The sequence below is a fragment of the Aulonocara sp. 'chitande type north' Nkhata Bay genome, linkage group LG7, assembly GCF_057382095.1.
Source record: "Aulonocara sp. 'chitande type north' Nkhata Bay isolate Kocher_YH1m ecotype deep benthic linkage group LG7, A_spYH_male_GT1.1, whole genome shotgun sequence".
Lineage (NCBI taxonomy): Eukaryota > Metazoa > Chordata > Actinopteri > Cichliformes > Cichlidae > Aulonocara > Aulonocara sp. 'chitande type north' Nkhata Bay.
Genome location: NC_141350.1, coordinates 47115388 through 47128489, shown reverse-complemented (window position 1 = coordinate 47128489; position 13102 = coordinate 47115388). Strand labels below are relative to the sequence as shown.

Sequence of the window (13102 nt, the reverse complement as noted above, 5' to 3'; positions counted from 1 at the left end):
AAATAAATGCAGGACCTCACAACCATTGTTCTCCTGCATACGCAGTACATTGTTCATCCAGAATTCCATAATTAGGGAGGAATGTCAAATTGTTTGTACTCTCTGCAAGTCTCTCTCCAGACATACCATAATCAAAACAAAATAAGCAACCACTTGGGGAGATTATATCTATGTTTTAGGCAAAAATCTTTCTTTCTGTGCATTTTATTTTCACTTTTGCTGCGATCCTTCCTTTCACAAGCCCATCTTTCAAATTGCAACAGCACGCATTTTGCCAATACTTGATGTCTAAATGAAGTAGTTAGAAACCCATTAATCAAGTGGTGGCTAATGATGACTAAGTTGGAAGGGATGTGGTGGGAACTGAGATATGGAAGCAATGGCAAACCCACCTGCATTACCCTCTGATGTTGTTAATTAGATGTCATTATTTAGCTATTTAGCAGTCATTTTAAACAACGGGACAGTGCCAGATAGACAGCGCTTCCAGCTTAGCTGTGATTGAAAACAGCCTCGTCTCCTTGATTCATACTAACAGAAAGACCCAAACAATCCCACACACTAGGTCTACCTGCTTATGTCCCTTTCACTTGTCCTCACATGACAGTGGCAAGAAATACTGACCAAGCCTTGCCGTTTCTCTCTCTTTTCCTAGCATACCATAAAGACCCCCTGCACTGTCCGCAAAAATGTTACACTCCACTGTGTTGAGTTTCAGTGTACCAAGAAACAAACAATCCTGCTATTGGAGGTCTGGCGCAAACCTTAATACAGCAAAATTCCAGAGATTTATTCTCCTTGCCAGCTTTTACTCATCATCTACAAACCACAATGAAGTTACCACAAAAACAAAAAAAAATTGAATGCATTTATGAGCAACCCCTGTCTTCTCCTGAAGTTATGAAATCACATAATATTCTTCTTCCTATACAGCGCTGCAAAATGCCTCGGGGATTTTGTTACAGAGGCTATTACATGCAAGTGAAATTACGTTCTTTACATTTCTTTTATGGATAATTCTTTACGAGAAGATGTTTAGGCACTCATACCTGTCTCATTGGGACTCACAAGAGTGGTATTTCATTGAAGTGAATTCCTTTGCTATACGGAAAGAAAATATACTGGACCCTCCTTTTGACTCCTAATTGCCCTCAGGCTGTGTTTAGAATGTCACTCTTTCCAAACTCTCCTTCTATAATCAAGCCAGTTCAATGAAGACCTCTGGGTATAGGAGACAGAGTAGAAAAAGGTGGGGAGAGTTGGTGAAAACTGGATACAAGAATGAGTGGTCTGGCCTGCACGTTTGCTACCAGGAAAGTCACCCAGTTGCGTTTGTTTTACCCTGCTTAAGTGTGGAACACTGATTGAACCAGTCCAAGGCTAGATTTGACTTGCTGCCCCCTGAGGATTTCCTGGGCCACACAGGCTGGGAGTTGAGTTACACTCAGCCTTAGCCCAAATGGTCAGGAAACAGTAGGAGTAGACATAAAGAAAAGCTTTCTACAGGGACACATGTATGGAAAGATTGGCTGTTTGATTTACTCTTGGCATTCGAGGCAATAGTGCAGAGTTGGTTTACCAAAATTACTCAATTATGTCAGAGTAAAAAAAGAAAAAAAAAGAACTATAAAATCAGTAAATGCTTTTTGGAGGATTACAGTAAAATATGTTTATTTAAAAAATACCAAAGAAAACACTGTATCATACGAAATGTCAAGAAAGTATTCTTACTTGTGTGGAGAGGAACGGTTGAAGCATGTCTTGGTCACGTCTGTCACATTGGGGTTGCAGCAGTCGCCAAGATCATAGAAGAAGTTTTCCCAGTTACACTCAGGGTCACATATACCATTACCCTGCTTGTGTTCAGGGCAGCTGTTTCGATATCTAGATATGCAGTCGCCTGCATCAAATCCTGTTAGCGGATGGTTGCATTCTAGGTCACACTGATCATCGCCAATTTTGCTGATGTCACAGTTAGCTAAGATCAGGCGGTTGCGTAGAGAAGAGTTGGTCACGTTGTGAATGCTAAGCTCCCAGGTTATGTTATAGGGGCTGAAGGCGTCATTAAGCTGCTGATGCTGCAGAATGATCTGGTGGTCTGACACAGTTGGCCTTGTCCTTGCATCATCCCAAATATTTACAACACGATATCGAACTTTCTTTGGTCGGCGGAAGGTCCAAAGTTGGTTGTAGTTTCGAATGACCTCAACGTTGTCACAGACAGTTTGACCACAAGTTGGAGGTTCCAAGCTTGTGTCCAGGAATCCCTCAGCATTTCCATTTCCACCACCATTCACAAACCCTGACCTTGCACCTCCTCTGTGCTCAGGCTGAGGAAAACTACCATCTTTTACAGTCAGCCACTTACGACCTGGGTGCTCAAATGTTTCACGAATTATCAGCTTAGGTAGATCTTGGGGGTCCTCTTGGCCTTGCATATCCCTGATGATATGCCTCTGCCCTCGGGCCTCCCTCCATAGACTCACCCTTTCCACTGCCCCCCTGTAATTATGATTGAGTGCATTGCCCCCGATCATCAGCACTTTGCACTTTTGGGTCAAATGGCTGAAGACATCGCCGGATTGCTCTCGACTAACGGCGACCTGGGCTCCATTGACGAAGAGCTTCATGTACACGCCATCATAGGTGATTGCAATATGTGCCCATTGGTTTGGTATATAACGAGCGTTGGAGCGCATTGAGGTCACTTTGTGGGCACGGTCAGTTTTAAGGGAGAAGAAGAAGCGGGGATCGCGGTCGCCGTATTCACTATCCGCCTGGATGCCAAGCAGCCAGCCTCGGTCACTGGAGGCATAAAAGCATTTGTCGTAAAGGCCTGAAAAAAGAATGAAAAATCAGTCAATATGTTAATACCTTTATTTGCAGGAGTTAAACAAAAAGAAAGTGAACACATTAACTAAAAGTTCATCATCTCCTGAGGAAGAGCTAGGAGCTATGCAGAAGTGGGCTTGTAGAATAACTATAACACAGTACGTCAGTTTCATTACCAGTTTTTCCTGTGATAATATTTCAGCATTACTTTCAATATATTCACTATATTATCAGTACCTTTTGAATATTTTATGCAATATGTGTAAAAGTGTCGTTTATTAAGGGGAAACAGGAAATGTAAGCAAGGTTAGTGAGCAAATATATTAATAGATTTTTTTTTTCCAATCTAAGACCTGAATATTGGGTTGAAGTGCTTGTTTAGCTAAGAGAGAACCAATGGAAATCTCTCACTATAGGCTTTTCATGAACACTGAGCACATTTAAAGTAGTTCATGTAAATGTCTCTTGCCAGTGGGTTAGCCAGAAAAGACTACTTTTCTGCTAAAGTCATGTTTTTGCAGAGGCACCAAAACACCTTTTTCCTGTTTTACTTGGACTGTGTATGCCAGCTTAAGCATTGTAATGTGTTTTCACTTCTTAGGGGATCTCTGAATGCTAACTGTTTGTTTGTTTAGCACTTGTTGAGGTACATGTGTGCAGGCACACAAGTCCACATCTGTGCATACTGCATGTGTTTATTAATGCGTTTCATGACTCTGAGCATATATCCATACAGTCCCAAGTGTGCAAATATTCCAAAACCACGGGGAAACGCCTTACAAGGTCCATTTCAGCCTGTGGAAATCTACCGTATGTGTTCACAGGTGGGGATAGACCTGCACTGCACTCTTGTAATTTCTACAATTGCCAACATCATGCGCTTTTATGTAATTATATCTACCCACAAAGAGACACTCGATCCGTGACCTGAAGACCCAGCTCATATAGATATGAAGTATTCTTTACAGTTGCCGTTACGATGAGTGCTTCAAATTCCTGTAAATGCCCTTCATATTTTTCTCTGCTGCCTTTATTATGGTGTGAAAGCTGATGATCACATCTTGGCCTCAGCTCACTTGTCAACTTGGGTGCCTTTGTTGCCCATCGATTAGGTTACCTGAGCCTCTAATAAGTGGCTGGCTAATGGTAATTGTACAGACCTGCTAACTTTGACCTGTTTCTAATTAGATGCACACTGCAGTGTGCGTTCCTTAACTTGGTATTTTCACGGAATAATGTTCAAGGGGTGAGGGTTGGGTTCAGCGTCAAGGTCAGTCCTTCAGTGGATGACGTTTTCAGGCTTTCCACTACACTGGAAGGAAAAAGCTTCCCATCTGCCAGCTAGAGCACTCAAGGCAAAAAAAAAAAAAAAGGCGTGCTAAAATGCTCATAGGGCTCCTAGTGTAAACAGCTGTCATAATTCTGCCATGGTCAATTTATCTAACATGGTATGCTTTTCCAGACCCAATATTGTGACTGCTGGGTCTCGCACAAAAACACTTAGGCACACATATGCACATACTTATAAAGACATGCATATATACATTCTCATGAACAAATACACACACCCATGGCCATATGCACAGACAAAATGAAATAGTGAAGTGCACATTTGTGTTCACATATAAACACACACAAAGAGACTGGCGTGTGCTTCAGTCGACCACTGTTTCTGTCAGCTTCAAATGCAGCCCTCCTTGCACTTGCCATTTGTCTTCTTTTGTGAAAACACACTCAGGAAAAAAGGAAAAGTACAAAAACACACATACCCTCACAAAGAAAAATGTCACAAGGTCTTGATAAAAAGCAGGAAGGAAGGGAACATTAAAGACTGTTTACTTTTGAACTGTTTTTGCTCTAAAAGGTCAAAGAAAGGCACTTTCATGGTCATACCTAAGTGACCACCAGCTATTTCCCCATGCAGACAATGGAAAATCCCAATGACATTTTAAAACAAACAAGGATATCATTCATAAAAATATCATTGCACTTTAAAACACTTACCTTTTGACATAGCTTTCAAGTCTCACTCCAAATTAATTCAGCTAAATAATTTGCAGTCATTTTAATTTGGGGTATTAAACAAACCCTTTTCCAAACTGCCATTCAGCCACAATAAGGCGGTGCATAGCTAATAATGCTTAGGACTGATAAGAAGTTTAAACCTCTAGTTGAGGTAACGTGTTAGACTCTGAGCTTAACCCTTCTTTAAGCATCAACCTCTTTGTGGGTAACTAGCTGTGATCATACACAGCAATGTGCAAAAGTCTTGTGCCACACCTTATTGTCTAATATGTTGTTAGTTGCTGTGATTTATGGAAATATGTGCAAATATACATAGAGTACTACACTACACTTCAACCTCAATAACCAGCGCAGCCTCTCATAGACAAGCTTTCTTGTCACTTCAATGAGCAGATCTTCAAAGCTCTTCTTTGGATGTTGGCTGCCTCTGTTACTGTTTTCTGTCTCTGTCAGAACGATCCCACACTGCTTTAGTAATGTTGAGGTCCAAGCTCTGTGTAGGCCAATCCATGACTGATAAAGGAATGCGTTACTGCATTGGCAGTAGGACTTCTCTGTGTTCATAACATCCTCACCTTTGACAATATCCAAACACCACTTGCGGAATTGCGAAAAAAAAAAAATCAAATTTGGATTCATCACTCCATTAAGATCTGTTGCCATTGATTTTCAGTCCAGTCCAGTTCTCCTGTAATTCGGCAAACCTCAGCCTTATTTCCATGTTTTAGTTCCTTGAGAATGGCTTCTTATCTCTCTTTAGCAATCATTGTGTTTTATGTCAAGTTACTATTTACAAAGTGCCTAAAGATGTGATTGGCAGTTCTTTGCTCAGCTGTCTGTTATCTGCAGGCACAATATTGGTTCATATCTCTAGTTAGGTGTCTTTTTATGTATGTATGATACATAGCTTATGGTTAAAATATAAAAAAACAAAAAGACATTCTTATTCAAATGATCAACTCCAAGGACTGGACTGAAAATTAATGCAAAAGCAGCCAATGTCCAAAGAAAAACTGTGAAAGAGCTTCAGAAAGCCTGGAGAACTATTGCTCAAGACGGCTTAAAAGATTCGCAGGAAGGTCTGGCACCTTGGAAGCAAAATATAGGAAAATAAGAGGAAGCTCAAAGGTTTTGCACAGTACTGTATCACACTTAAATTAATAAACCAATAAGATACTTTTTCTAAGTAGCCATGAAAAAAAACCTTAAACAAACTTAGTTTATGAGCATGATATCTATTGTGTATCGTCCTGCAATGAGGAGATACATCTGTTATCAACTTAATTATCTGCCAGCGACTGCACATAATTGTCTCCAGCAGGTTATGAAGACAGCCTGCACTCCTCTTGTGATTTATTTTCCTCTTTCGGGAAAACCCGACATGACCTGGATACAAAGGCTAATCGGGCACAACAAATTTGGATAACATTCGGACGCAGAACTTGATGTTCTGATTGTGTGCTTAGAAAGGTATGTGTGTTTGTGAGTGGTGCTCTGTAACAGTTCAAATACTAAACCTGGGATTAATTCTGACCACATGTAACTGTCAAATGTGACCCAGAGGGGTCTTGTGATTGGTTTTAAGGGGCTGAAAACTATTCAAATGTGTATTTACAAATGTTTTATTTGATCACATAGATACTATGAAACTATAGCTTGAATAGTTCCTTTATCATAAAAAATAGTTAATAAAAAAAAGCCAGTCTACAAATATGGGCTGCAAAAACTGATAAACCTCTTTAAATGCTGATATTTTAATATTTTGCCAAAACAAAAACTCTATAAATATAATAAAAGTAACTTAAAGCTAAGTCAGTCATACTGAGTGCAATAAGGGAAGATAGTTTTCTTTTATCTATTTTTTCCTTACTGAAGGCATTTTGGACACAATCCCATTCAGAATAATTTTATGAGGCCAGAGGAAAGAAACTCTTACTCCAACTGGTCAAAGAGTCTCAAGTAACATAATATATTTCACAGTTGAGACTGCGCTCACTCTAACTAGTCAGTTGCACAGAAAAGAGCATCCTGTAAGAACCATATAAAAATTGGGGGGGGGGGTGCAATTGTGGCAGTCAAAAACAAGACAATAAAAAAACAGTTCCTCCAACAACACTGTGCTTAGATCAAAACATGGGGATGGAGCATTTTAGGGGCACAAGGATTTTGAGGTCTCAATTGGTTTTAAAAGATTAGGCTCAGTTGAAATTGTTAGACTGACAAATTTGTTGTCTTTAGGTCCAATCTCTGGCTCACTGATGGAAGGAAATCTTAAAACTGAATACACAAGGTTATACAGGAATAGTAATCTCTAGAAGGCAGTGGTAGGTGGGGGGCTGGGCACAACAACAACAACACCTGTAAAAAATGATGAAATCCCATACCACATCTGCAAGAACTATAACGTTCATTTTTGTCAGAATTGTGTACGAGATGTGTTTATTTAACTCTGTGGTCAATATGGAGGCCGCCCTTTGTGCTATTGCTTTACTGGATTGCATTATATTGCACAGATGTTCCTGTTATCATGTCCATCCTCTATAAAAAATCAGGAGTCACTCAGGTCACAACAGACCCTCTTACCCCCCTCTCCTCTAGATTAAGACTCTTACAAGGAACTGGCTTTCCAGAGCATGTTCCTGCCAACTGGCCAGGGTTAGCTACTGTATGTGAATACAGGCAGGCAGAAGTGAATTTTTTATTATTATTTTATTTTGTGTGTGTGTGTGTGTGTGTGTGTGTGTGTGTGTGTGTGTGTGTGTGTGTGTGTGTGTGTGTGTGTGTGTGTGTGTGTGTGTGTGTGTGTGTGTGGTACCAGGGTTTTTGTTTTCTGGGCGTTTCTTTTGGAGGGCGAGGTGTTTGTTTGATTGTTTTTGTTTGTTTTGGGTAGATAGATTAGGACACATGCGGCAACAACGGAGCAAGGAAGCAAGTAAATAAGTAAATGTATTGGTAAAGTTGAGTAAAGTCCCCTAGACGTGTGGACTTGGAGTAAGCTGAGGAGGACTGAGTTCAATTCAGTTCAGTTCAAAGAAAGCCATCTGCACAAGTACTGTGGCAGACAACGAGTTGCTACGCTCCCTATCGGCAAAGAAAAGAAATAAAAGAAAAAAGATATCCGATCCTGTAATGCACAAAAGCTCCGTTGGTCACAACCAACAATGCCGTTTAAACGCCTTTTCAGTGCTTCTTTACGCACGGCTCGAGAACAGGAGAAAAAAAAGCGCACAGATGATACAGTGCTTTCCTCTGACGGCTGGGTCTTACTGAAGTGACTGGACCCCGCTATGCTCTGTCGCTAGATAGAGAGATGCATCATCACTATCTGATTGTGCCTTAAATTAGAAACTCGCCGATGATGACGACCATGATTTCACAGAAGCATCTGCGTTTTGGTGACAGTGCACAACACCATGAAAGCACACCACATAAACATAAGCAAACATAAGCATCACATTTTCGCTCAAGAAGGGGGGAAACCCTGGATCCCTCAGTCCTGTCTCGTAACTCCGGTAGCCAATCCAAAGGTGTCGATTTGGAGGGGCCGGGTGGGGAGGGGGACACAGAAACACACACACACGCGCGCGCGCACAAGCTTGCGGCTTGAGCTGCGAGCTTTGAGCGCCTCCACATACATCGAGTCTCTCCCGTTTTGTGCCTGACGTGACATGCTCCCTCCCAAACTTTTGGCCATTACATCATAGCTTTAAAATAGCCAAGTCGGTTGAGAGATTACATTTTACGCGCAGTGACATCAGCTGCCGGTCAACTGATGCAGTAGCCTATATCTGCTGCTACTAATCCCCACTTACATTTCATGACTTACAATTCTTATTACTCACGTACGCGAACATTACAAAGTGGTAAAACAGAGGGGGGAACACATTTGCATTATAAAATTTTACTGCAGCGATCATACCTCTGTAAGGTGGAAATCTTAAATATGATCAAAATCTTCAGTGACCCTATAGTTGCACTACCTAAAATATCCGCTGTACTTTTTAGAGCATTACATCATTGTCTAGTCTGATAGATGAACTCATTTTCAACTCGCTGAAACTGCATGTTGCTTTGTTAAATAGACTGGGATAAAACGCTGAAGGTTTGCATGTTTATCTTCCATTCTTTCTTCAGTTTGAAGTTTAACTAATAAAAGGAGTTGTGCAGATGATAGGATGGAGGATGTGCTATAAAGTAGCCTACCTGCGATCACTGTAGGCGATCGTTGACCTCCCTCCGGTTTGATCCACATCTCCACAGTGAAATTGCCTCTGGGTATCTCCACGCCAGGCTTCAGCCGTAGCTGATCTCCCCTGCCGGTAAAATAGACAGCTTTCCCTCGGTCTGGTGAGTTTCCCTCCGCTTGAGAGGAGCGCCGGCGCTGCCGAAGCACCCGTCGCTCCAAGCCGGGCAAAGAGCGTTTGCCCCGGGGCAGACGTGTGGCACAAGCCCCTGGGATGGTGGCTTTCGCCTCCCTAATGCGCACCAACTCCCTCTTGGATCTCCCCTTTTTCCGGACTATCCCGCACTCTGATCCAAAACACAAGATGAGAATCACCAGGCAAGACACCCAGGGTGATGTCCAAAGTTTCATTTTTCGGGAGAAGAAATAGCAAAAAATAAAAAAAATTAAAAAAAATAAAATATGAGGAAAAAATAATAAAAGAAACAGTGGAATAACTACAAAAAATATGTCCACAATGTTCTTCTCTTTGGGATCCTCTCGAGTTTTTCCTTCTCCCTTTTTACAGCGGTAGAATGTCAAACCGTAGAAACTGTCTAAATAAACCCATAAAGCTATGCTGTTTTTCCCTCTTTATAATGCTAAGCCACGACCCCCTCTCTTAAGCAAAACTACTCTGGAGACATTCAGGGGACACAGGAATATTTCATTCATGTATGTGTTCCACGGTGCCTTTTCAATGGGTCCCATTTAGCCAAAGGGATGACTAATAAGTAATCAATCAAGAGGGGGGTCCGGCCGATTCCCCCGCATCCCCCTTTGGACGGTAGGAGTTACTTGCAGAAATCCACAGTTGTCCGCCAAGCTCTTGTCACACCTTTTTGTTGTTTCCTTCCCTACCCGTAAAAGAGAGTAAGTAATGGCACATAGACTATTAAATTCCAAAGGAAAGTGTCAGCAAACCGACCTCTCATATTTATTACAGAAAACAAGAGGTGAGATGTCATTAAAAAAAAAAAAAAAAAAAAAAGGAAATCCAAAACTTCCCTTTTCCTGTGTGCCTGTATAAAAAGTTGAAATGTACTATAATATCTAGTTAGTCAGAAGAGAGACACGGGGACAGAGAGCTGCACAAGTAACCATCGCGGTCCTCATTGATTGCCTGAAGCAGATACACTTGGGGGAGTCGGAGCTCGTTGTCAGCTTTAGAGGACTTCCAAAGTCTTTTAAAGAACAGGTCATGTTTCAAATGTTCAGGGGCTGTGTGTGCGCGCGTGTGTGTTTGTGTGCTTTTTTCATAGTGGGAAGTCACACAGGTAGGCAACTCTCACTGAGGGTAATTCTCTCTATGGCACATAGTGAAAGGATGATGTTTTCGCTGTTTGGAAGGCGTATATGTATCCCTCTAGTGGTTACAGTTTAAACAATCCAGCACTTCTACCAGTCCACAGCACAGGACCTCAACCAAGCACTCTGAAGTCATAAAAAACGAGTTCAGTCTGTGTCGTTCTCCCTCCACTTCCGAAGCTGAAATAGTCCTCAGTGTAAATATTATTTACATTGCAGGAGTCAAGTCATTTATTTTGTAACAAGCCAAATAATATCTGGAACTGGTAAAGAACAAAAAGTGTCGCTACTCACTGTCATCTGGGAAAGTCCTCAGTTTTAAGTGAAGGATAATGTACTTTATGAAAGGTAATTGTCCTGTACTGTCAAAGTCATGTTTCCCATTAAGGCAATTTCCAAATGAAGTAAGCAGTAGATCAGAGAAGTAATGGGAGAACAATGGCAGCTTCAATCTCATATTTACTTAACTTAATTTGATAGATTATATGTTGATTCTTTTTTTTCTTTTATTTAAAAGCCTCAGCGTAATGCTTTTAAACAAGCAAAAAAAAAAAAAAGAGTCTAAAACAGCTTGTTTATGAAACCTAGCAAACTCTATTAAACTCAGGCTATGTTTATCCTATTATATTTACCACACAAGGACTATTATTTTTTTCAAAGTAACGTGAAAAGGGAAAAGAAAATGTAAGAGATTTGCAAGTTTCAGGTTGACTCACACTTAGTAGTGTTTACCGATCATCGCTTTTGATGGATGTGAATTTGAAAACCACACACTCAAAACTTTCTAAGCCTTTAAGACCGAGGACAAAGGAGTCATGAGTTTCAAGCTGCCGAGTGAAATAAAAACAGTCCTTTGGTCAGTGTTACTGTTACTCTGAGGATAGTTTGACACACAGAAAAGAGAAGGCCTTTACCTTTAGTGGCTTTCCATACAAACGGAGAGCTGGAATGTCAGCATTTCCCTCTGTTTTCCCCCAGTTGTTTGTTGTAAATGTGTGTTTAGACAGCCAAAATTTACAACCTGCCATAAAGAGAAGACAGTGTAAACACCAAATATTTGCTTTCTTTTTCATATGGCATTGTGACTTTGTGTCGCATATTTCCTTTTGTGTCTTGACCAGGTTCTCGCTGAAAAAGGTGTTTAAAAGTTGCTGTAAGTACTGTAGAGTTTTGCATGGATCTTTTTTTTGCCATTTAATTTTATTTGTTTTTCTTTTTGTAGAAGACATCAGGCAACTTTGTGACCAAACCCTGAATGTTAACACATATTCTTTATTTGCTTGTGAGCCAACTTTTCCTTGTATGTGAGATTGTATGTCTGAAACACTTTCAGACATGAGAGCTTAGGGGAGTTGTTTTTGGAATGCAGTTTATTCAACTTGTATCCATTTAGTGAGCAAAATGCAAGTTTATAGTTATGTTCAATCTACTTTTTTCATAAAATATGGGTAGTATCAGGTGCTAATACTGCAGGAAAATTGAAATGAAAACCTACTAAGGTATATCCAATTACACGATGAAAGACTTCTCCAGTCCTGTAATTACATTCTTCACTTCTTCCCTCCACAGATCAGACTGTCACTCTCTCCTTTTCTGTCTCTTCTGCTTTACTTTTGAAGGAAAACGACTGCTGAAGAAAAGATGGCATAATGTCTCCCAGTCAGCATCCTTTCAGGTTGGTACACTATGTTCAGACTGCGAGGATTTGGAGATGGTGGGGGTGAGGAGGAGGAGGGGGGGGGGGGGGGGGTGACCTTTATGTGTGAAACATGCTCACATAAAGGTCATTCACCATTGCTGTGTTATGCAAGGAGATTGAATTGAACTGTTTTAGTATAGTCTTGCACCAACTGTCCGAACCCTTGGGGAATGAACGAATCGTCGTGCTCAAAGTTCAAATCGTGTGCCTTCTTGCCCCATTTGTCAGTAATGGAGCATCATAATAGCTTTTCTTTTCAAAAACAGGCCGATTCCAAGTTATTCCAGGGTTTGATGGTGCAGGAAGGAAGCACAGTGCCCTGTGTTAGATAATGTCACAGTATCCTCCACCAAAATCTGAGTTAGATCATAAAGCAGCGTAACGTCAAGTTCAGAAAGTCATCAAGGTTCATGTGAGTGGACAAAAGAAAAGAAATAAAAGTGTGTTTCATATACATATAAAGTGGTCAAAATGGATAACTGATATATTTTAAGCTTAACAAAGTTGAAAAGTTGTAACTGTAACAGTCTATTTTTTTATCATTTGTTTTCTTAGTGCAGCACATCGTATAATCATGGCGTATAAGGGCGAAGACAATCCCAGCATAAAGACATAGGCCAAGAAAAGCTTTTGTAGTAAGGATAAGAGACATCAGGATTACTTGGCTTCAATATCTAAATAACCCTCCACCACTCACTTGTAACCATGAGAGATTACATGAGTGAGGTCTCGACACAAATGGACAATAAGTCAGTTTTCAATAGAAATATCTGCATGTGCGCGACAGCCATTTAAATGTTGTTTTCACTACAGTCACAAGAATACTGAAACTTTAGCCTTTGCTTCTCGTCCTCCATTGGTGATGCGACCATTGCTGCCCTCCCATCTCTTCCGCATAAAGAAAAGTGGTTGCAGTTCTGGACAATAATCCCGTATTTCCTGCTACACATAGTACGTGACCATGGAGAAATGCGAGTCCAACAGGAGGGGAAAAAAACACATTGTCCTATAATCCA

At 40.8% G+C, this 13102-nt stretch overlaps 1 protein-coding gene across 1 annotated transcript in view; it reads right to left on the bottom strand.

The window, feature by feature from the left end:
* Nucleotides 1-10195, bottom strand: part of pappaa (pregnancy-associated plasma protein A, pappalysin 1a) — a 105157-nt gene extending 94962 nt beyond the window's left edge. The window contains exons 1-2 of the mRNA XM_086300867.1: nt 9061-10195; nt 1732-2836 (exon numbers count right to left, since the gene is read on the bottom strand). Coding sequence (XP_086156993.1) covers nt 1732-2836; nt 9061-9451 — 1496 coding nt within the window. The 5' untranslated portion in view covers nt 9452-10195. The remainder of the gene's footprint in view (nt 1-1731; nt 2837-9060) is intronic.
* Nucleotides 10196-13102: the final 2907 nt, after the last annotated feature.